This window comes from Tursiops truncatus, chromosome 16 (genome assembly GCF_011762595.2).
Source record: "Tursiops truncatus isolate mTurTru1 chromosome 16, mTurTru1.mat.Y, whole genome shotgun sequence".
NCBI classification, from domain to species: domain Eukaryota; kingdom Metazoa; phylum Chordata; class Mammalia; order Artiodactyla; family Delphinidae; genus Tursiops; species Tursiops truncatus.
In genome coordinates this window covers 79,825,033-79,849,234 of record NC_047049.1, presented here as the reverse complement: position 1 = coordinate 79,849,234, position 24,202 = coordinate 79,825,033, and the positions used below count along the sequence as shown (strand labels likewise).

The 24,202-nt window shown below is 48.2% G+C and overlaps 1 protein-coding gene and 1 non-coding gene across 17 annotated transcripts in view; both read right to left on the bottom strand.

Moving 5' to 3' along the window:
- SIPA1L2 (signal induced proliferation associated 1 like 2) overlaps positions 1-24,202 on the bottom strand; it is a 235,693-nt gene that overhangs the window by 4,204 nt on the left and 207,287 nt on the right. For 13 of the 16 annotated variants that reach the window (XM_033841437.2, XM_033841438.2, XM_033841439.2 and 10 more), the window contains 5 exons: positions 21,753-21,972; positions 12,809-12,940; positions 2,410-2,463; positions 1,739-1,862; positions 732-813 (listed from right to left, as the gene is read on the bottom strand). In XM_033841437.2, coding sequence (XP_033697328.1) covers positions 732-813; positions 1,739-1,862; positions 2,410-2,463; positions 12,809-12,940; positions 21,753-21,972 — 612 coding nt within the window. The remainder of the gene's footprint in view (positions 1-731; positions 814-1,738; positions 1,863-2,409; positions 2,464-12,808; positions 12,941-21,752; positions 21,973-24,202) is intronic. The other 3 variants (XM_073793657.1, XM_073793658.1, XM_073793659.1) reach the window with 2 other exon arrangements.
- Positions 16,148-16,220, bottom strand: TRNAE-CUC (transfer RNA glutamic acid (anticodon CUC)). Its single transcript has one exon. It is a non-coding gene; the product is annotated as a tRNA-Glu (tRNA).

Genomic DNA, 24,202 nt, shown 5'->3' with positions numbered 1-24,202 from the left:
ACTATGTGTGGACGGTCCTTACTCCCATCCAGGCCAGCTCCCTCCTTGTTAGGCTCAGGACATTATTTCCCTCCCAAATGGATCATCTCCACCAGCGTTCATGCCAGCTGTCACCTCTCCCTTCTTCCACCAACAAAACCCTCCCCACGGCCCCTCCCGGCCTCACCATCACCCTCCAGCTACAGCACTCCATTCCATTTCCCCGGATAGCAAAGCGGCTACTGATAACACGGTGCTGATCCAAAAAGAGCTCAGCAAATGTCTGTGGAATGAATGACTTCACATCTTTTGAGGACCAAGCTCGCACAGGGTGATGGGCAGAGCGGACGCTGACTCAGTAGGAGGAAGCAGCTTGGGGAGCCCAGGCTTCCTGACAGCCACTAACTCTTCTTAGGTCAGCTCATAAATGTTGGTGCAACTGAAACTCACTGAACTGAAAAACGCTCGCCTGCTGCATTTCTGCCTCATCCTGAAGACTGGCCATCCAGGGCTCAACCTCATTCAGTCCTATCTACAGGACCTTGTGTCCCCTACAATGAAATACAGCAGCTGTGGGCAGGAAGATGGAATCAGACCTCAGGAGTCTCCGTTTCCATTTACTGTTGGGTTTTGACTAGGGCAGTTATCTTTCTTGAGTGTCTTTTTTTTTTTTTTTTATTCCTAATCGTTAAAAATGGTTGATTGTGTGAGAGAAAGAGTTCGGAGCACGGGCTTCCAATCGACTGCTTTACCTTCCGAAGGTCGGTCTGCAGCTGCCGAAGAATCAGCTCCAGCTGGTTCACTTTCCCGGTCAGTGTGGATGGAGACCGCCCTCTAGCAAGGAAGGAAAGACTTAGAAAGACCCAAGCGCGCTGAAGTCGACACCGCAGTCGAGAGTTTTCGTTGGTAAAGTTTTCACGTAAAACATTCTATTGTGCGCTTAGAGCCCCGCAAGGAAATAAATAAGATTATGTCAGATGTCGAAAGTGAACGCACTGCTGCTTTGGTGGAAAAATCCCTCCTGGGTCGCTTTTGATTTAAAAGGGGATTCAGAATCTCTACAGGCATACACGTTGGTAAGAAAGCAAAAGATGGGTGATCGAAATGCAATTAGCAGCTGAGATTAGGCAGACCAGAACGACGTCCTGAGAACCAAATATAGACTCAATTTCCCCAAATCTGCCTTTCTCTGTTAAGGAAGTATCAAGAGGCTCATCACCAAGATGAACATGCAAGTTGTTGATAACTCGAGTTGACAGAGAGGTTGGAATTAGGCGTGGGTGACACTGAAAGAACATACGCTCTGTGGGTGACGAGCACGCCGAGAACACGGGTAGAGACGGCTCGCTCTCGGCACCCCTCAGTGGGAGCCGTGGGGCTGGGGGCGGGACCAGGGTTGGTGGGCGGGAGCGCGCCCTCGGCAGATGGAGGACGGTCAGCGAGGTACCCCCGTCTGATGCCGCTGCAGTGATCAGGCAGCAGATGCTGACCGGGTGTCACACCCTCCCACCCGGCCCGAGAGCCTCACCGCCAAGGGCACTGACTACACGTCTTGGCAGGACCCTCCCGCGGAGCACAGCAGTTATGCTGCCAAGCTCCATCCACCGGGCAGCGCCCGCTCGGTCCTTTCTCTGGGTCCTGAAGGGCTGGGGAAGGCAGGTGGAAATGGTTTCCTGGCTGTGGCCGGGGCTGAGCTGAATCCCTGTTAACAACTGGGGCCCGGGACACGGGAGGGAGGCGGTCCACAGGAGTCACATACCCAGCGGCGTCCATGAAATCTTTGCCACTGCCAGGATCGACACATAAAGGCAGCTCCTGGGCCCCTTCCAGGTCCTGCTCGGGGTGCATATCTGTCAGGGTGCAGAAGGATGCCACTCTCTGGTCTGGGGATGGGAGACACACACAGAAAGAAGCATTAGTAATAGCCGCCAGGCACCGTTTCTTCATGGAAATGAATAGTTGCTAAATAAAACCTTCCCCTCCCCCCAGTCAGTTACTGCCCTGTGTGAAACAAAACAAAGAAGAACAAGCTCAGGCAAGCTGCTGACAGTCGGAAAGCATTCAGACCGGCCGTCCTTCTGGGCTGCACGGCACACTCACGTCACAGCCGGGGGAGCAAGGAGCAGACACTGGACTGGCTAGAGCCAGTCTTTCTTCTGTCCACTTCCCAAGAAATGCCCAAGCTGCTGGCTGGGCGTGAAAGAACGGCGTCAGGGGACGACATGACTGATTCACAGAACCAAGGAGAGGGACCTCTCCTCAAGCTCTCCCCGAAGCCGGAGAGCTTCCTCGAGACACAATGGCCCGGACACGTCACCCTGTGCGTCCCCGACCCTCCGTGCTTCCATAACCATGCAGACGTGCAGACAATGAAACAGAAAGAAAAGGTTACGGAGGACGGAGACCCCACGAACAGCCCCAGACAATCACCTAGATAGGACGTGTGGTGACAGAGTAGCCCAAGTTCTTCATCTGAGTCAAGACCTGAAATAAGATTTAGAATTTTCTTTTGAACAGTGATATCTCTCTTCACTTGAGAGCCTCTGGGGGCCCACATCAGGCTCAGGTGATGGAAATACAGCTGTGTGTGTGTGTGTGAGGGGCACGTGTGTACACGTGTACCAGTGTGCACATCTGCATGTAAGTGTGTGTACACATCTGCCTGTGTGCATGTGTTGTACCAAGCCAGGAACTGCCCCGAGAGACAGCATAGTATTATGCATCGCCAAAGAGTGTGGAGAGATGGTACGTTTCACGTGTCCTGGTCCTGGCCGGACGCACGGCTGCCGTGACACAACAACGGTAAGTGGCGTGCCACACACGTGCCAATCCAGCCGCAGGAAGGCGTGACCATTTGGGGTTTGCTTAAATGACCAGCTCCCTGAAGGTAAAGATAGTGGTGGTGAGAGAGATTAGCTGCACATTCTCACTAAAACCCTTAGAGGAAGACCTGCAGTGTTTACAGCAGCAAGAGCAACGATCGGCTCGACTAGCCCTCCTTAGCACGGGGCCATTTCTGTTCCTGGCACCAGTGACTTCACATCAAGTGTCTCAAGAGCTAGGCAGGAAAGGGAATGTGATGTTCTTCAGAATGGGAACCAGACTGGCCCAGCTCTGGACGCTGAGCTCTGACACAAGAACGCTGGCCCAGAAACGCTGAATGGCATGCAGAGAAATCCTGCTTTCAGGCAAAGGTACAGGGGAGGACCAGGGACACATCTAGTCATCCACCACCCACCCCCCGCCCCCTGGTACCCGAGCGCAGCCACACTTGGGATCCGAGGGATACGGCAGGTGCGTTAGTGCTGCAGTGGCTTTTTCATGTGATTTGATTAATGGCTGGGAGATCGCACCGGGGGCCGTGTCAGGGGCGCTCTGATCTTAATTTATCCCCCTCTGTCTCCCGCTGGCTGCTGGACGCCTCTCCTAATGAGGTTACCTGCTCGTCTGGATTCTGGAGGGTCACGCACATCCCGTTAATCAGAGAGGATGGCGGAGGGGCCGGGGGCACCCACAGAGTCCGGGCCCTCTCAGAGCCGTGCTGAGCACCCCGCCTGATCGACCGTACAGCACGCTCCCCAGCCATGTGTCCCTTTCCTCTGTCGTGACACCTCAACACCCGTGACAGGTACGCAGGTGTCCTCAACCGACATTCCTGTAACTTTAAGGGGCCCTTCTCCACGCTTCGCACCTTCTACAGGATGAGAGACCTTCTGTAACTATACATTCCTGAGACACAACCAAGCTCCCAACTTGGTACAGACTAGTAGGGGTTTTGCATCTGATGAAACAATTTGTAATTTAATTAAGATGAACAGCATAACTCGGGCACTGCCTACTTTTACACCTGATGGCAAGTGACCAGCAGAGGTGGGCAGGAAGGACGGGGCACACAGGCCGGGGGTGAGTGGCCCTGGGGAGGGGTAGAGGGTCTGGTCTACCGGAGTGTCCAAGATAACCCTCTGTTCTGTGATGGCCCCAAAGCAGGGAATGCTTCCCAGTTAAAAAAAAAAATCAACAGCAGAGGCATTTTTTATTCCACAGTGAATTTAACTACGGACCAAAAGGAGTGAAAGAAAAGAACTTATTCTTCTCACTTTTTAAAAGAGTCTCATTGACTCATCCACATTTTATGCAACCCAGTAATAATCTGGTTAGCTTGTATCTTTCTTAATATACTTGGTTCTGATGGTCAAGTCTAAATATCTCAATGAAAACGTCTTAGCCCGCTTCATCTATTTTTACCTTAATTGACAAAGTACCCACATATTTGAAGAAACAGAACTTGCTACTGGCAGTAATTCAAACATTCTTTGGGGAGAAACAAGGTCCCACCGGTCAGGAGGCAAGAAGCCAGAAATAGTTTTGCCAACAATGTAATTTCACAAAGAGGATTTCACTTGGAATCTGAAAAGCCTGGGAGGTTGAAATGCAACCAGAAACCTACTTGATTAAGTACAGACACTAGACTCCTTTGTCAAGGAGCTAATCTTAGTGACAAGTTTCCAGTGGGCGCTTTCTTCCTCCACAGCTGACTTCTGTAATGATAAATATTCAGTAACCAAAGTGATCACTGACATGGAACCGAAAGGCACAGACAAAACTGTAAGAAAAGGGAGGCTCGGAGTATGAACTCCATGTAACTGGTGAGCAGTTTCCAGTCACCCACACTGCTTGGTTTTTCCCTTTCTGTTCTTTCCCGTGCAAGCAAATCTGGCTAAGAGGGGCCATAAGGGCATGGCTTACACGTGAAACAATCCTTCCCTTGAAAGAACCTTCAAAAAACCTGATTTCAATGTCCGTTTCTTTTTTAAAATTTATTTTTTTAATTAGTATAGTTGATGTACAATGCTGTGTACCAGAGTGATTCAGTTTTATATACATATTCTTCTCCATTATGGTTGATTATAGGACGTTGAATATAGTTCCCTGTGCTACACAGCAGGACCTTGCTGTTTACTGTCGGCTTCTTATTTTAGTGCATCTAGCGCTAAACAAGAGGGTGAACAGTCAGCAGACTATTCCGTATCAATCCAGAGCTGACAGGGCACAACAGTGGCCTGCAAATAACCCCTTCGACTCCAGGCAAGCTGCGTGGAGCAATGTCAGAGACCCGTAAGTCCAGGCCTGAATCGGGAGGGACGGGTGCTCTGATCAACTAGCCATGTCTGCCGAGGGTGTAGGACAGGAGCATGTATGCCAGATGTATGCCATACGAGACACGCGGGTGTGAGGCTAAATTAAACTAAACCCATTTCCACAAATGAAGCTGTTCTATTATGTCTTTGCTACAGCTACAAATTACAGAAAAGCTGGAGCTCTCTAGCTACAGGTAGAAAATCACAGGTTCTGTTTCTGACAACTGGGCTTATCCAATTGTAGCTTATTTAACTGACCGCCAGGAAAAAAAACATTTTTAAACATAAAGTACCTTGGTTTAGCCTTTTGCAGTCTACTGATGAACGACGCAAGGTAATGGTCTAGAATCTGAGTAATGAACAAAGAAAAGCTCTGGATTTATTCTTTAAGATACAAGTACTGTTGTCTGGTCCGCAACAATTTTCCTACTTTTGAGAGAATTTAAGTGAATTTACTATAGTAAATTAACGGTGCATTTTTCATCTACGTAGCTGTCATTTTTCTTTTCTTTCCTGTTTTTTTAAACCTTAGGAGTCTTACCGTATGCACCATTTTGTTTATGCTTATATGCATGCAGTGATTAAATAACAGTAACTAACAACTGCATCAAATTTAAGCTGAAGCTTCAGAACCGAAAAAGTTCTCACCATAAACATGTAAGCTTATTGAGCTCTGTTTAAGAAACCAAGGGCAGTGTAAACTTCCATTTTTTCAGAAAATGCACTTATGTGGAATATTTCATTCCCATGGCAGTGCCTGACAAATGAGTTAATTCTGCACGTGTCACGAGCACACACATCCACTTGCAACAGTTACCACCAGCGGGAAAGAGCTGAAATCCCGAGGGGAGGAAAGGCCTGTGGGGACGCATGCAGGACGCTGACACGCAGAGTCTCCAATCACCAGTTTATAACGTTGCCTTTGACACCTGTTTCCACTTAAGACAACATCATCCACTCAACAAATGCCGGAGAACACACCAACTGGCAACCTCTGATATTTTGATAAGAGAACTACTTTAAATCCTAGAACTTTTAAAGACACTCCACTCTTCCCTTCCCCGGCTTCACTGTCCGCCCCAAAGCTACCTTTGCTAGTTGGGTTTGTTCACTTGACCATACTGGGGGCATGGGACCGCTCTCTGTCATTCGGTCCCTCTATACTTCACATTATTTTATGTCATGAGGGAAGTGACAGATGATGGTCTCAGTGCCTAACATTGATGACAGGTGTTGTGTAGGAGTTCTGATGGGCCGAAGGTCACATCTCACCCTTCCCACCTAAACATAACAACTGCCCAGTGACAACAAGCCAGAACTGGGACTCGGCCAGTTTTCCAACCTGTCACAGGAGAGGGCAGTGAGGGGCACGGGCTGTGGTGGGAATCGCACTTGGCACTTGAGTCACCTTCTCTCTCCCAAGCGTGTGAAGGAGTTCTCAATGTTTAGACACTGGTTTTTGGAGTAGAGCTGCGTTACCTGTCTATTCACTTACTAATTAATTTTGAACAATGCTGCATAGCATTTCTCTGTTGGAAGCTTTTCTGTTCTTTTATGAGATTGCTGGTCAAAGGGGGGGTACATTTTCTGGCTCTAGTTACGTACTGTCATATTGCCTGAACACAAAGATGGATCCTTTTATAATCTTTATAACGATACCAGCTGTGAGCATTCTTCATAGCTCTCCAGAGCTGCTGCGTCGTTTTTCATACTCAAGAGATGTGAGCTGGTACCTCGTTACTGTTTGCATTTACATGTGTGGTTGAACACTTTTCAAGTCCTTATCTACTGTATGATCCATCTTTTGGACTGTGCGACACAGGACTTGACCGTTTGCTTATCGGGCGTTTGGCATTTCTGGGGGGTCATGTTCCTTCATTCACTGGAGATACTCCGGTTTCATCCATCACATTTATTACAAATCTTTCCCATGTTCCCCTACTTCCTCTTTTATGTTAATGTTCTCGTCCAGGTTCATAAAAGATCTAAATATTTAAATACTTTTATCTGGTCATAGGACGTTTTGTATGTTCTCTCATTACTCCATAATTACGGCACTGGCATGCTTCCAAAACATTAATCTTTCTGTCTTTACTTTTTCTAGAATTGACTTTTCTAATTCCTCAATCCAAACGGAGTACATAAATTCCACTCCCACTTCACTCTTAAATATACGCAGATTTCAGCCTGGGCTCTTTTTTTCCCTTCAAAAGGACTCATTGCTATCTTCTGAATCGTTGTCATGCTGCTCTACTGCTATTGATTTATAATAAACTTTTTTGTTGACCATTGTTCATCTGTTTTCCAAATGGAAGCAAATATCCTTTAGATATTTGAACTGAAATGGTACGAAGTCTGTGAATTAACTCAGGAAGGGCTCTCCTCTTTCCCATGTGCTTTCTCTCCATTCCTGTCCTTTCATATATTACGACTTTTCAGGTATCAAAGTGTCCAGGGCTTTTCTCTCATTATAATTCTAATGATGGCTAACTCCCAAGGAATTTATAATTTGGTCTTGCTGATGTACCTAAGGTGTTCTTTATGACTGCTAAGTGGAAGGCTGTCTGCAAAGGTGGCTGTGCGCACATGCCACCCCTCGTACCAGAAGGAAGAGCCTACTTCCATCCTGGGACTTGGGCTGGCCTTGGGACTTTCTCTGCCCAATAGCATGTGGTGAATATAATGTTCTGGGTCTTGATACACCGTGTATCTCCTGCTTATGGTCTCCTGATTCCTTAAGCCACATGTGAAGAAGTATAATTACCCGCTGGAGACAAGGGTCCGGCTAGACCCCAGCTGTTCCAGGTACAGACACATGAGTGGAGTCCCTTAAGGCTCCAGAACCAGTTGAGCTCCAGCTGAATATACCCACATGTGTGACCTCAGCTGAAACCATAGGAAGCAGAGGAATCACTCAGCTGAGCCTAGCCAACCCATGGAATCATCAGACATAACAAACCATTGCTGTCTTCAGCCATAAATTTCTGGGTGGTTTGTTATACAGAAATAGATAACTGAAAAAATTAACAATGCTTTGAAATGAGGCTTATAAAAATATGAAATATATTTTAAAATATCTTACCTACTTTTTTTTTTTTTTTTTTTTTTTGCGGTACGCGGACCTCTCACTGTTGTGGCCTCTCCCATTGCGGAGCACAGGCTCCGGACGCGCAGGTTCAGCGGCCATGGCTCACGGGCCCAGCCGCTCCGCGGCATGTGGGATCTTCCCAGATCGGGGCACGAACTCGTGTCCCCTGCATCGGCAGGCGGACTCTCAACCACTGCGCCACCAGGGAAGCCCTTACCTACTCTTTTATAATCTCTAGTAATCTCTTTTTGATTTTTAAAATATTTCCTAGATATAGAATCATATCTATAAATATTTCTTTACTTCCAAAATTTATTCCCTTTTTCTTTTCATTGCTTGTTTAAATGTCAAGGATTCCAATACGAAATCAGAGAACACGGTCTCAAAGGATACCCTTGTTTAGTTTCTGTTCTTAAGGGATCTACTTAAAACATTAAAAACATTTTTTTCCATTAAGTATTATGTAACTATTTGGTATAGTATTATGTAACTATATATCTTGTAATAATCTATAAGGGAAAGGAATCTGAAAAAGAATCTATCTATCTACCTATCTATCTCTATACACACGTAACTGGATCACTTTGCTGTATACCTAAACCTAACACAACATTGTAAATCAACTATCAATTATACTTCAATTAAAAAAAAAGTATTATGCAACTATTTGGAATAAAGTAGATATTCTTTGTTAAGCTTTGAAGGTATCTCTCAAATCTTAATTTTTATTAGAAATAGGTCCTAATTCTATTTTATATATATATATATATATATATATATATACCCTTTTAGGGAAGTCGATATGACAACTGTTAATGACTTCATCTACTATACTTATTCTAATTAAGTGATATCACTTATATGTGGTATCTCAATCAAATAGGCAGACACATTCCACTTTTTAAAAGCCTGTTTTCACATGTGCTAACTACTCATGTCAAGGTATGGGCACAGCCTTCTTCCAGAGGGCCCTGAGCTCAGTAAGGCATCTTGAACTGCCTTTATTAGTTTGTAATGATTTAACAGGCTCATGGGGATTTTCTGGACTATCTTTTCTTCATGATGTTGAGTCTAGCTCAGAAATGGCTTTGAGAATTGGTACAAAAACATCAATGTCACAGGCAGGGCAACTGGGTCATCTGGGTGAAGACCTTTCTCTTTAAAGTGCTAAGGGGATGTCTATGCTCACAGAGCAGTACTATTCACAATAGCCAAGATGGAAGCAACCTAAATGTCCACCGACAGGTGAATGGATAAAGAAGATGTGGTACATATATACAATGGAATATTACTCAGCCATAAAAAAGAATGAAATAATGCCATTTGCAGCAACATGGATGCAAGTAGAGACTACCATACTCAGTGGAGTAAGACAGACAGAGAAGGACAAATAGTGTATTATATAACTTATATGTTGAATCTAAAATAGGACACAGGGCTTCCCTGGTGGTGCAGTGGTTGGGGGTCTGCCTGCCGGTGCGGGGGACGTGGGTTCGTGCCCCGGTCCAGGGGGATCCCACGTGACGCGGGGCGGCTGGGCCCGTGGGCCGTAGCCACTGGGCCTGCGCGTCTGGAGCCTGTGCTCTGCGGCGGGAGAGGCCACGGCAGTGAGAGGCCCGCATACCGCAAAAAAACAAAAACAAAAATAAAATAGGACACAAATGAACATATCTACAGAACAGAAACAGACAGACAGAGAGAACAGACTTGTGGTTGTCAAGGGGCGGGGGTAGGAGATATGGACAGGGAGTTTGGGATTAGCAGATGCAAACTATTATATATAGAACGGATAAACAACAAGGTCCTAATGTACAGCACAAAGAACTATATTCGATATTCTGTGATAAACCATAATGGAGAAGAATATAGAAAAACGTGTATATATGTATAACTGAATCACTTTGCTGTACAGCAGAGATTAACACAACATTCTAAACCAACTATACTTCAATAAAATAAATTTTTTAAAAAAGTGCTAAGGGGATGGATCACGCCTGGTCACCACCATACCAACTTGCGTCACAGCGGAGCTGACACCGATACAAAAGAATCTGATTAGTCAAAGGTCTGGAGTTGCAGATTCTTGAATTTTCCTGAGCTGACTAATGTCTCAAGGTGGCATGCTACCCTATGGAGTAGAACAGAAAACAACTGAAATTTTTAAACATGACCTCAACTCTTTCCACATTTTCTATAAAATGTTGATTGGAAAGTTCAGAAAGGTCAGGTAACCAAAGTCCTCTCCCCTGCAAACAGAATCCCACATTCTTTCGGTTGAACTCGGGTACCCCTGCCCCTGAGGCACTGGCTAGCTGGGATGTCTGTGCTTCTTCCTCCTTTGTCTGACGATGCCAACTCCCAGCTAGCCTCTAACTCCAGCTCAGAAATACCCTGAAGAATGGAACTGCAGAACTGGAGGGTAGGGCTGGGAGAAGCCTTCCAGGTTCTCTGGAAAGGAATTCATTTCATAGACAAGCAGGCTGAAACCCAACACAAGCATGTACCTTAGAGGACTGGTGTCCAACACTCAGTGTCGGCACAAGGCGTGTAGCTAAATGACTTGTCCAAAGGCCAGCAGCCCAGCCGTAGGGCTGCGATCACAACCACAGCCCCCCAGGATGGACAATTCAGTCACTGCTGTCTGCACCGTTTTGCTTTCTCGCCCTCCCACCTGCAGCCAGCTCCCTGAAAAACTCCACTTCACAGCAGCGATTTTATTCGGAAGGGGTGGAAGGGAGCCAGGCAAAGACACAAATGAGGGTGGAGACAAAGGGATATGTGTTGTTTTAAATCAGAAAAATGGACACAAAACGCAGAAGGACCTCAGAGGTTACAAATTATGCTATGAGCTGAGACAGCCCAAGGGTGCACAGGGCCCTGTGCATTCTGGACCTACTGGCTCCTTTGTACGAGCTCTCCTCATTCGGTTATCTTGATCTGCACTTGCTCAATAGAGATAAGACAAATTGAAGAAGCAGGCTTCCCTTGAGAAACTCATCATCTAATAGGAAGAGACAGAGAGGTGAATATGCAGAATTCAGTGTGGTAAGCACTACACTAATATCTATGCAGTGGGGGAACGGAGAAGACGGAATGGAAGTTCTTACACTCTCCTCGGGCAGTAAGACAACAGTGTGCATGGAACAGGCCAGAGACAATGCTGCTCCGTCTTGCCTGGGCCGCTCTGGACAGAGGGGAGACTGTGTTCGTGCCCTCTGGGGCTCGGTCACGTCGGGCCAGTGTTCGGAGGGCTGTTATAACGCACCCTAACCATCTTCTGGTTGAGAGGAATGAAGGCTGCGTTACCAAGCAGACGGGGGCATTCTCAAGTTTCCACACGGGACGAGTACTGTAAAGCAGCAAACCCCAAACCGTTGTACTCTGTCTAGAAAGGGAGCAGAAACAGCCCGTGCCTGCTGCAGGGGTTTCTTCCCAACACTTTCCCCGCCCCCCATCTACCAGAGCTAAACGTCCCTGTACTGAATTAACGTGTCCCTGAATTAGCTTGAGAGGAGGTTTCGACTCCCCCCTCCCCCAGACTCCCCCCCAAATGGTGCTTAGGACCAGAGGCACTGATTCCAACTGATGAGAGAAACGGCCTAGCAGGGCAGCTCGCTAGACAGGCAGTCAGGGCAGCTGACCTCCACAGCCTGCAGCAGCCTGACTGCAAAGTGCGCCTGCCCCTCCTGGGAAAGGAATCTGAATCCCTTTCCTGAAGCCTGCACGTCACAGGTGACGGGAACCGATGACCAGAGCAGGTGAGTCAAAGGAGAGGGAGAGAAAAGGGCCACTCAGGTGGCCGTGGCCATCCCTGGGGGGCGGCAGTGAGGACGCAGACACACAGGGGAGTCTCAGACAGGTCACCCAGGTGCAGAGGCTGTGGTCATGGAGAGAATGTAGCAACAAACGGCAGAAAGTCTGAATCCGGGTCGCCGGGGTCCCTGGACCCACGCGTAAGGTGCAGAGGGTGCCTGGGAGGCAAGCAGCTCCCTTGTCCGTGGCCCCCTTTACCTGCAGCCTGGAGAAAAGGTGCAGCTTCCCCTCCTAAATTCACAGAAACATTCTCCAGAGATCGTGGAGGGCAGTGTGACAGCCAGAGGGCCCCAGGGATCAGCCAGCCCAGCGCCATCCTGACCACATGGTTAGAGGAGGAAGCCAGGGCCCGTGCAGGGTGACCCGTTGGGTCAAGGAGGCCACATCAGAGTCTGCAGGGACCCCAAGCCACCAGAGGCCTAGGCCTGTGCTTGTCTGGGTGGCTTGGACCTCTGAAAGGCTTTCTCCTCCTGTCTCACCTCGTCACGCTGGGAGGAAAGACAGAGTCTGTGTCCTAGATCCCCACCTCTACATTCCAGGTAAGAAAACACAGGTGTCAGAGGACAAGTGACACCTGCCAGGTCACAGCTGGCGCCTGACCTGGAAGCAGGTTTGGGGCCCTTTGCCCGGCGCTACTTCCCTGCGTGCCTGGTTCTCCCTAAGGAAAGGCCCTCAGTCTCAGCCCAAGCCATCCCCTGGTTTTCCTCTTGGAAGATGCTCAGAGCATCCAGACGTTAACCCGGACGATCCCTGTGTTGCTGCCCCGGCCCCAGAGGCTGTGAGTCGTTACCTTCAAACGCCCGGGCAGCATCCACGAGGTGGGACCAATCTAACCCCGTGGCCGTGTCCGGGAGGGGCATCAGGCCGGGATCTGCGCACTTGGACTTATCTGATAAGGACCCATCGGAGAACCAGAACTCATCTAGACAGAAACAAAACCAGAGTGTCAGTCAGATCACACAGCACGGGTACCGGCCGGGCCCTCAGAGGGGCCCAGGGAGCTTTCTGTAAAAGATCTCCTGTCCCAGTAAAGAAACAGACATCCCACCGCAGTCACCCAAGAGACACAGCGCTCGAGAGGAGGGGCTTTGTGAAAAAGCCGCGACCTCCAGGCTCACTGAGCGGTCACCAGCCGGCAGGGGCCGGGTGCAAGATCCGGACTGAGCCTTCCCACGAGTCAGAAAAGCAGAGGCGAGCTTCTCCCGGGTGGGCTTCTCCCGAGGACACCACCCCAGTCCGACCACCCTCAGGATCTCTTCCTGTTTCCCTTGGGGTGACTCCCCTCTGTGGGAAGAGCGTTGAAGTCTCTACTGTAAACACGGTTGGGTGCGATCTCTTTTGTACGTTTCGCTACGTACAAAAATGGTGGTGGGACGACTCTTTTGACTTAATGAGGCAGCTCGATCACTGGCTAAACCAAAGCCCTCTCCCTAACTGGCACCGAATGTTTGCTAGTCTTCCTTTCTCTGTGCAAACAGACCTTTTACATTTCTTCTCTTTAAACTCTCATCACAGGACTTGAAGCGTTTTCGTCACTAGCCATACTGGTTGTTAGGAACTCATTATGCATCTGTGGACAAATTTCCCAAAGGCTGGACCTTCTCTAAGGTGCCTCTCCTGGCCCTGCCCAGAATGTGGTATGCAGCTGCTCGCGGACACATCTGACTAATTAGACCAATCAAAATAATGACCACCTGGCCGTCTGAGCCCGCAATTAAGGAGGGGATGTAATTAACCAAGTGCACCTGTAATTTTAGCGCCCACATCCTTTGGGGAAACTGTGAAATGCTCGCACCTGGACCAGGACAGAGGCTGCCTGTGATCTGGCCTTGAAGGACGCTAATGCTCTGTTTCCCAGCACCTTCCACATGCAGCTCTTAGCCTACGTCTAACAGCGGCTAGAGCTAACGATGAAGCCACTCTGTTTTTAACGTTAACCTGCTTAAAGGTGGAACCGTCACCCCCTCCATCTTGAAGGGAAACCAGTAACGGGTATTTTATCAATGCCGTTCCCACCACCCTCCCTCTCCAAGTGCTCCAGCGTGTTCTATGTGTGATGTCCTCTGTCCTTGTCTGCTTCTCTCCTGATGGACCCCTCTGAACCCAGGGAGGCACCGAAGGGCAGAGGCTGGGCTGACCCCGCCCAGGTCCCATCTTCACCCAGAATTTAAGGTTCAACCACCCCCGCCCCGCCCCAGAGAGAAAGGTCAGGAAGCCCAGGGACCCTCAATCACTTCCCGTCTCTCAAACACATCAGCTGCTTTGCTTAAAGCAGGTTTTCTGCACCAAGTGAAAAGAAACTATTTGACTAGGTGGGAATTACTTTTGCCACTGATTTCCCTGCGGCTGAGTTGGTCAGGAATAGGGGTGTGCGTGTCGCAGCGCTGGGAAGGGTGCCCCGGGCCAGCTGGAAGCCGGAGTGCATGGGGCACGTCCCTCACCCCCTGCCTCTCCTTCCCTCACTGGAGAGGAAAACATCATAGAGTGAAAAATTGTTCAGCTGAATGAACATTTTTACCGAAAGTACAGTCTCTTGGTCACGTATCGCTAAGAAATGTGAACCTGAGGATTTTCTTTGCCTTTATAAAGAAATAACCCTTCACCTGAGCTTCTGGTATCGCCTAAAATCAAACCCGGTACGCATTCTGTGCGCCGTCTGCTTTCTCCCCAGCACCAGCAGACGACGCCCTGACTGGCTCTAACAGGAGTCAAGGCAGACAGCAAAATAATAGAGGGCAAGAGGGGAGGAGGCAGCGAGAGAGGAGGGCTGGGCTACAGCCCCTTGTCCCCTCTTCCTGTCCCTCCTGCGTTCGTGAGCTCAAAGAGCATCTTCCCCAAACACCCAACGGGGGACTGACAAAGGAGCCCTGACCATCTTGGGTTAAAGATCGGAGCTCTCGGGCTTCCCTGGTGGCGCAGGGGTTGAGAGTCTGCCTGCTGATGCAAGGAACATGGGTTCGTGCCCTGGTCCGGGAGGATCCCACGTGCCACAGAGCAGCTGGGCCCGTGAGCCGTGGCCGCTGAGCCTGCACATCTGGAGCCTGTGCTCCGCAACGGGAGAGGCCACAGCAGTGAGAGGCCCGCGTACCGCAAAAAAAAAAAAAAAAAAAAAAAATCGGAGCTCTCACTCTGTGTGGGACCAACCTGAAGTTTGGTGGCCGGGAAGCTCCTGCCCAGAGTGAGTGTGTGTGGAGTGAGTGGGCCTAGCGACCCACAGAGCAGGGATGTGTCACAGTCAGAGGCAAACCCAGGACATCCTTCTAACCTCCTCCAACTTCTATGGAGAACCAGGAAGGAAAAGGAGGGATATTTCTTCTTTACTGTAAACAGTCACTCCTCTCCCCGAGTTGTCAATGGGACTTGCGTGTTTATTTGACACTACAGAACTGGCAAAGATGCTTAGTAAATTGGAGAAGATTCCCTCCCTCGAGAGTTTATTTGGAGTACTATCCACTCCACCATCTACGCTGTGTTTGTTAAATGCCTACTGTATGCCTAAGGATGGGGTGGAGCAGTGGGGAAGACAGGCAAGGTCACCCCCCCCACAGAGCTTACACGGCAAGTGACACGGGGAGAGGGAAGAAACAAATGAACAAGATCATACAAGCCGCGGCATGTCGGAGGGAGGCCTGTCCGAGGAGGTGACAGTCACCAAGACATAGCCCAGCAGCAGCTGCCTGGGGAAGAGGAGTTCCGGGAGGAGAGCTCCGAGACAGCACGGATTGAGGTCCAAATGCATTGTTGCTCAGTAAGCAGGACGACACCAGTGTCAAGGAGTGTCACCATATATATATATATATATATATATATATATATATATATATATATATTTTTTTTTTTTTTTTGTGGTACGCGAGCCTCTCACTGCTGTGGCCTCTCCCGCTGCGGAGCACAGGCTCCGGACGCGCAGGCTCAGCGGCCATGGCTCACGGGCCCAGCCGCTCCGCGGCATGTGGGATCTTCCCAGACCGGGGCACGAACCCGTGTCCCCTGCATCGGCAGGCGGACTCTGAACCACTGCGCCACCAGGGCAGCCCCAGGGAGTGTCACCTGAAATGAAGTAGGAGCCGCCTAAGTTCCTCTCTGTATTGTTTTTTCTTACTGCACCGTGCAGTTTGCGGGACCTTAGTTCCCTGACCAGGGATGGAACCTGGGCCCTCGGCAGTGAGAGAGCAGAGTCCTAACCACTGGACCATCAGGGAATTCCCCTAAGTTTCTCTCTAAATTATCAAAATGAAAAGCACCGTACACACTGCTATATTTAAAATAAATAATCAACAAGGACCTACTGTAAAAAAAAAAAAAATTAAAAAATAAATTTTTTTTTTAAAAAGCACCTAAAATTTTTGCAATGCTTGGAAAATCGTATAATCGGGAAAAAAAATTACGTTTTTTTAAATTTTGGGGTCCAAGACTCCAAACCACCAAAAATTCTTTATAATACTTATAACTGACATTAGGTCTCACCCAGCTGACGTTTACCCTGCACCTGCTGTATTCTGGGTCCCACCAGGTACCGTATCGGTACCTGGGGATGGGATGACCACGGGCGCAGGTTCTGCCCTTGAGGGGCCGACAGGAGCAGGTGAGTCCTGCTGGTGCCGCTCTGGGGTCTGGGAAAGTACGTACAGGAACCAGCCCCTGCACTTGGCGTGACCACAGCAGCTGTAACTGGGCTGTTCCCTGAGCTTTCCAGATGGGGAGGAAAAGGCGCGACTTAGGTACCAGAGCCTGTTATTTCAAGGCCAGTCCCCTCGAGCCACTGCTGTTCCAGAGCCCACGCTGCTCCTCCGGCCAACCCAGGAAAGAAAGCGACTCGCGGCTTCTGAAGGGCAGCCGGTGTCCAGGCACCGCTGCCGGGGTCTCTGCTCTCTGGCCTGGACATCGATCTTGGGGCTTCCTGTTTGTTTATCCCGACCCTGAAATCGCGGGGACCAGCTTTATTGAGTCTGACTTTCTCGCTGTTGTTCTAAATGCGGACGAGCCTTCCTGTTAGCATTTCCTGGTGGTCAGATAGCTGTGGTTTCACAATTACTCTCCAGAAACCAAGGGATGTTTATTACAGAGGAGACTGAGAACATTTGAAAAAAAGAGAAAGAAGTGCCGCATAGAGTCGGAGAATATGCTCTTCCTCCGACGGCCACGGATGCTGTCTGCGAGGCCGGCGGAAGCAAGGGCAACTCTTCTGCAGGCCGCACACCACTACGTCTGCACCTGGGGTCTGTGGCATCTTGGGTGGGTACTAAATTATAAGGAAAACACTAATTTCTTTTATTTCTGCTAAAACTCGCTTTTAAACTTCAAGGAGCATCCTTTGCGGGGGGCCTAGGTCACAACTATAGGATTTGGGAACATATAGAACCTAACACCTTGTTGGGCATTTTTAATTAATTAATTTTCTTTTATTATTTATTTTTGGTTGCGTTGGGTCTTCATCGCTGTGCGCGGGCTTTCTCTCTAGGCGCGTGGGCTTCAGAAGTTGTGGCACGTGGGCTCAGTAGTTGTGGCTCGCGGGCTTAGTTATTCCACGGCATGCGGGATCTTCCTGGATCAGGGCTCGAACCCGTGTCCTCTGCACTGGCAGGCGGATTCTTAACCACTGCCACCACCAGGGTAGTCCTAATACCCTGTTTTATTTTTCAAAATTTAAGAACTCTTGTTCTAAAAGTCTACCCACATAGGAAGATTTCTACCATTCCTTGGAGTGTTTCATAAAACTCCATTTCGTAAAAAATCAGTAATTCTCTTTAAACATGCTTTAAACCTGCGAATGCTTGGGACTGCACTGAACAAAGCCAGGTAACCCCATGCCCAAGCAGACAAGGATACTATGAGAGCTTTTCAATATCACTGGTTTTCGGGCCTGTGAACTGTGTGTCAAAATGGCCACTCCCTATTCTTTTTTTCTACCTGGGCCTCAAAAGAAATTTTACTCTGAAATCCACCAATGATGGAAACAAAGGCCCTAAATGCAAGGCAGAAAGATCTCAGAATTGTTTCAATTGTTCGAGCTGGTCTTATTTTTATACCTCCAAGTTGAAGACATAATGATACAGCACATTCAGGGATCCCCAAACCGCCCCCAGGAAATATATATGAATCACGACGTGAGTCACATCTAAAGTGTGTTTGTTAAGTGTCATCTGTCTTCCAAGGCTGGATTAAGATCCTGGTCTCAGGAGAAGAGAGATTCTGAGATGGGCCCAAGTTTGAGACTTGGAAAAGCTAAAACTGTCTGAACGAGCAGCCTGTGACTGATAATTACATGGAGAAAAGGTGCGGCGATGAGGTCTCCAGAGGCTCACTGTGAAGAGATGGACTTGCCAACCCTCCCCTGTGCTGTCCTTGCTGCAGATTAGGAACAAGATCCAAATGAGTGTCTATGAGCGGAAGGTCAGATGCTTCCCGGGAAACTTTAGGAGGATACGTGTGCCTCAGCATATCCTTGCTCAACCTCTGTAGCTAACGCACCATCCAGGGTTACACGCTCTGGCAGAACTAACCTAACTGCCACTGCAAGTCCTCGTGAAGCTAAGTCTCTGAGAAACTAAGAGAAACCCCTGGGCGACCCCAAATAGTCCTCATTTCTCGCTCGCGGGCATCTGCTGGCCACAAGCTCCCACCTGTCAACTCTCTGGCTTGTTCCAGGGTCAGACTGTTGCAGCTACTCTCCGAGCGAGATCTGCTCACAGGGGCTCTGCTGAGTGACCAGAAGCCACAGAAAGCAAAAGATGACTGAAATCTGCCTTGAGCAGATACAGGAATAATAACCACACAGGTGAGTGTGGGCGTCAGGGGTCCCAGGGGCGAGCATCCTCCCAGGGACAACCAGATCCTTACAGTTGAGCCTCTTGGTGGGGAGGGAGGAGGGAATCAGAAGTGTCTTGGGGGAGACGCATTAATTCAAATTACTCCCAGCTCCCTTATTTATATTTTGTCATTTGATCCACCAAACCTAGAGAATTTTTTTTTCTGAGTAGGCTGTGAAGTTTAGAAATTGGAGGAGTCACGTGGCCAAATAAGAAGGTTTCATCTGAGAAGCGCAAACAGCAAGGACCACTCTTACTGCTTTTCCCAGGAGGAGAGACAATGAAGGCAAGTCAGGCAGTTTTTAACCCGGATAGTGGAGAGTGTATCCTGCCTGTTTCCATTGTACCTCTGAACATACTAAGCAAGGACACAGGGACGTCCCTGGTGGCGCAGTGGTTAAGAATCCGCCTGCCGATGCAGGGGACACGGGTTCGAGCCCTGGTCCGGGAAGATCCCACATGCCGCGGAGCAACTAAGCCCGGGTGCCACAACTACTGAGCCTGCGCTCTAGAGCCCGCGAGCCACAACTACTGAGCCTGTGTTCCACAGCTACTGAAGCCTGAGTGCCTAGAGCCCGTGCTCCACTACGAGAGAAGCCACTGCAATGAGAAGCCCGCGCACTGCAATGAAGAGTAGCCCCTGCTCACCGCAACTAGAGAAAGCCCGTGCGCAGCAACGAAGACCCGACGCAGCCAAAGATAAATAAATAAATAAATATTTAAAAAAGGGTAACTCGGCATACCCAGACAATAGAACAGAAGTCAACACTAAAAAGAAGTGAGCTATCAAGCCACGGAGGAAAATTAAATGTATTTCTGGAAAGGTTACACCCTGTATGACTCCAACTATACGACACCTGGAAAGGACAACACTATGGAGACAGTAAAAAAAGAACCACTGATTTACCAGGGGTGAGGGGCAGAGAGGGATGAACAGGTGGGGCACAGAGGCTCTAGGGAGATGAAAATACTCTGTAAAATACTACAATGGTAGGTACGTCACCATGCATTTGCCCAAACACATAGAATGTACGACGCCGGGGGGGTGAACCCCAACGCAAACTACGCACTTTGGGTGATGAAGATGTGTTAGTATCCTCTAACAAGTGTTCCCTGTGGTCGGGGGCAGACTGAGCACCTGCAGGGGCAGTGGGTGTGTACCCGGGAAGTCTGCATACCTTCTGCTCACTTCTGCCGGGAACCTAAGACCGCTCTAAGTAAATGATGTTTATTAAGAAAAAAAAAGTGAAGCGAAAAAAAGGATAGAGAGTTTACCCTTAAGCAACGTGGCTGTTAGGGGCGTGGACCACCCACACAGTGGAAAATCTGCATGTACGTTACAGTTGGCCCCGTATCCGAGGTGCCACATCCCCTGATCCAACCAACCGTGGAGCATGTAGTACTGTGATATTTACATGGAAAAAAACCTGTGTGTAAGTCGATCTGCACAGTTCAAATCCCTGTTGTTCAAGGGTCAGTTGTGCGTCTTCCACATGGAAGCACATGAAAGGTAGAATGTAAGAACTACCGTAACGTCTATACTCTAGGTTTCACAATCATACCTCAAGCATTTCTAAGTGGAAGATATGACATCTCAAGAAAATCGAGTTTTACTGGTTTTAGGAAAGCTTTAAGAGGCCATTAAAGTTACCTATTTACAAACAAGGACAAACATTTGGAGAAATATTAGGGTATTAGAATATGTCTGTCTGACCTTCATACCTTTATCAAGAGGGAGTATTTCTCCAATTTAGGCAAATGGACTTTTCATAACAGGCAGGATATTATGTTACTTAAAGAAATAGATGGGCTTCCCTGGTGGCGCAGTGGTTGGGAGTCCGCCTGCCGATGCAGGAGACATGGGTTCGTGCCCCGGTCTGGGAAGATCCCTACATGCCGCGGAGCGGCTGGGCCCGTGAGCCATGGCCACTGAGCCTGCGCGTCCGGAGCCTGTGCTCCGCAACGGGAGAGGCCACAACAGTGAGAGGCCCGCGTACCGCAAAAAAAAAAAAAAAAAAAAAAAAAAAAAAGAAATGGATTAAGAATTTTATGAGACAAGGTTCATTTCCAATTATGTTAAACATTAGAAAGATTATTAGAACTTTTATTTCATTTAGCCTGGGACTTATATGTGTATTATGAAGTTCAAATTGGTTCTAAAGATAATGCTTTCTACCATGAAATTTAAGAAAACCCTGACAAGGAACATATTTCTGATTTAATCCTCATTCTTCCTGTACAATAGAAATTAACTATGAAAAAAGGAAATAAAGCTAACTAATGTTAAAAAAAAAATCACGCTTCAACACCGACATGTTAATAGGAAACTAACACTATGTAAAAAGGAAAGATTTTAGGATTTGAAGGAAAATCATCTGGAAATGATCTAGTCAACCTGTGGCCAATAAATTGGAGTGAACTGGACACAGAATCTAAATGATGGGACATGGTACCACGTGGGAAGAGCCAGGGCTGGGACCCAGGTGTCCCGATGCCCACCTGCCACCTTCGCCTTCACCAGATCTGGAAGATCAAGAAGAAACAGACACAGGAGGCAAGAAAACCAACCTTCCTCCCCGCGTGCTGCCCACCGGAACATCTACCACCGTGGCGCCCTTTTCTCTTTATCAGGTTTAGACACTTCTTTCTTTACGGATGTAATAGCTGAGCTGAGTATAAAGGTCACTATTTTACCTGCTAAAAACGTTTAATACGGGTTTTTCGATTTTCTGAAAAATTGGCAGTAGTGTTCAACTTTTAAAAAATGTCCACTTTGGGGCTTTTACCACCTTCAAAAATCACTAAGAGAGAAAACGCACCACCAAATGATATATAGTTTAAAGAATAAACAAGTCCCTCCAACCCCGGTAGGAGACCCACCCCAGAGAGCCCACGAGGACAGCTCGGGCCACCCCGGGCACTTACTCCGCAGGCTTCCCATGCTGGGTGCCGGCTGGGTCCGGGGTGGCAGGGTGCTGTGGTAGGGCGGGGTGGTGCTGAACAGGATGTCGCTGGGCAGGGCCTGGTCAAGGATGGAACTTCGGGAGCTTCCGAAGGAAGACCCCCTCCGGTGGCTGCAAATGCTCTCGTCCGAGAGCGTGCGGTACAGCGAGCGGCGCGGGGACAGGTTCCCATAGAACGAAAACTAGGGGTTGAGACAGGAGGAGGGAAGGGAAAACAGATGTCAGAAAGCTGACAGCGTGAAACTCATCTGACTGCCTTAGGGGGGGTCCCGGACCACCGTGGGAGCATCTCTGAGCAGCAGGTGCGCGTAAAGCCTCAGCCTAGGGATGCTACAACCAGGCACGCAGGTCACCGAGGCAAAGCACAAGGGCTTCCTGCAGTTCCTGGGTCTGGCTCTTTTCCTCCTTGGACGTTCTGTGAAATATCACCACGAATTAGACAGGCACAGCTCTGTTCTGAAATGTTAAATGGAGGTTCCATAACCTTTTAGCTGTGGCAGCTTCTGGAAATACAGAACGCTGCCATTTCAGGCAACGGTTATTCAAAACCACACCTAGTGCTGGCTTGATTTTCATCGGAAATGACTACATGTTAATATTAGGTGATTTCTGTACCAATCAACTACATGTGAGGTTCAACCTAATCTAGGTCACAATAATAATATTAATTTTTGAGCACTGCAGCTTTCTAAGCCACACACAGGTTCAAGAAAGACAGTATTGGTCCAGGAAAGTCTTACTGTCTACACACTTTAAAGTTTCACTCACAGAAGTCTAGTACAGTTGTTGAGAATTGAGTTATAGTAATCAATCGTAACCAGGTTTAAAGAAACCATTAAAATTATTGTGTTAAATCACAGATAGGGTAGGGAAAGTTCATACTAAAGAAGCAAGTAGTCCAAAACTCAAGAAAAATTAAATCAAATCTGAATTTCCAACTTCTTCTATATCCTGAACCACGTTCCTTTTACATCAATAATAGTAAAAGCCAGAACGTTTGCATCAAGCAAATACAGAAACGGTTATTTACGTTTGTGAATGTAAAGTGTTTCTATTTTATGTGTCCCTTTCATCCTGTCAAGTCTGTCCAGCTGATGAATGGGAACCAGAGTGTGTGCGAACTGCGAAGTTACGTTTGCACTACGAAAAGAAGGCGATTTGTCTTAGAAGAAAAAAAAAAACACATGTCAAGGAGAAGGTTGTTCCTATTAAAAGAAAAGCTATTTGTACTTTCGGTACAATAGCCCGCACCCAAGCTTGTACAGTACCATATACATGATTTGATACGAGTTAAAGAAAAAAAAAAGGACTCATTCTGTTGAGCTCTTCCGAGATTCCCTCTTCACACACAACCAGCAGGCTCTTCAGAACATGATTACAGGCCCATTAGATTAAAGCGGCTTTGAGGTAGCATCTCATGAGAGTGTTATTCTAAGAACACAATTAGGTTAATTGCAGCATCGTTTTATTATAGGGAAGACGGTAGCACAAAGCCTTGCCGTTTATCTTGATCACAGTCAAGATGGCCATGCCTGACTTTTTTCTTTTCATTTGGACAAGAGAGCGCTGAATTAGAAGGGAGAAAGGCCTGCATTCCACGGCTGACTCTGCCCCCAAGTATTTATGCGAACGTCACACTTCATCAGTTGGGGCCTCAGTTACTTGCCAGAAGAGGAGATTGGGCTGGATTACCTGGGGGTCCTTTTTCACTTTCCATTACTTAACAAAGTGGTTTAAGAGACTGTAATGACACATAATAAAACGAAAACTAATAAGGACAGTGAAGTCATGTAACGGTAGCGAGGGTCTGCGCCCTGGTCATGAAGCCGTGCCCTCGAACGTGAGGTTGGTTTGTGAGACTGACGCGTGGCCTTTCCTTGTGGGTGGGCACGGCTTACAAGCACGGGGCAGGTGCCATCTGATTTACGATGCCAGGCGAGTCCAGCCCATTTCTGGAACAGGATTACACCCAAGCAGGATGGCTTGGAGAACCCTATCCTTGGTACAAGTTCCGGAGCAAAAGCCAGGCGGTGTGAATTTTAACAGCTACTATTTCTGATGACCTGTTATATCCGGGTCCTCTGTGAAGTTGGTTCTTATCTTGGCTGTAACTCTGTATACATTTATCATTGCTTCCTTTTTTCAGAGGACGACGCTGGGCCAAGAGATTAAGTCACATGAACAAAATCACACGGCCGATGGTCACTGCAGCCGAGAACTGAGGCCAGGCCCGCCTGCCTCTAGCTTCCTCTGTCCGTCTAGAAAGCTGCCCTTCCTGACCTCTCCCAGGCTCACTCTGCTTCCTGGGGGAATAACAGTGAAAATGGCCAACCGGGCACAGAGCTGTAGGTAGGATCACGAGAGAGGCCACATGTGGGAGAACTCTGGAAGCCCCGGCGTCTCTTTACGCTT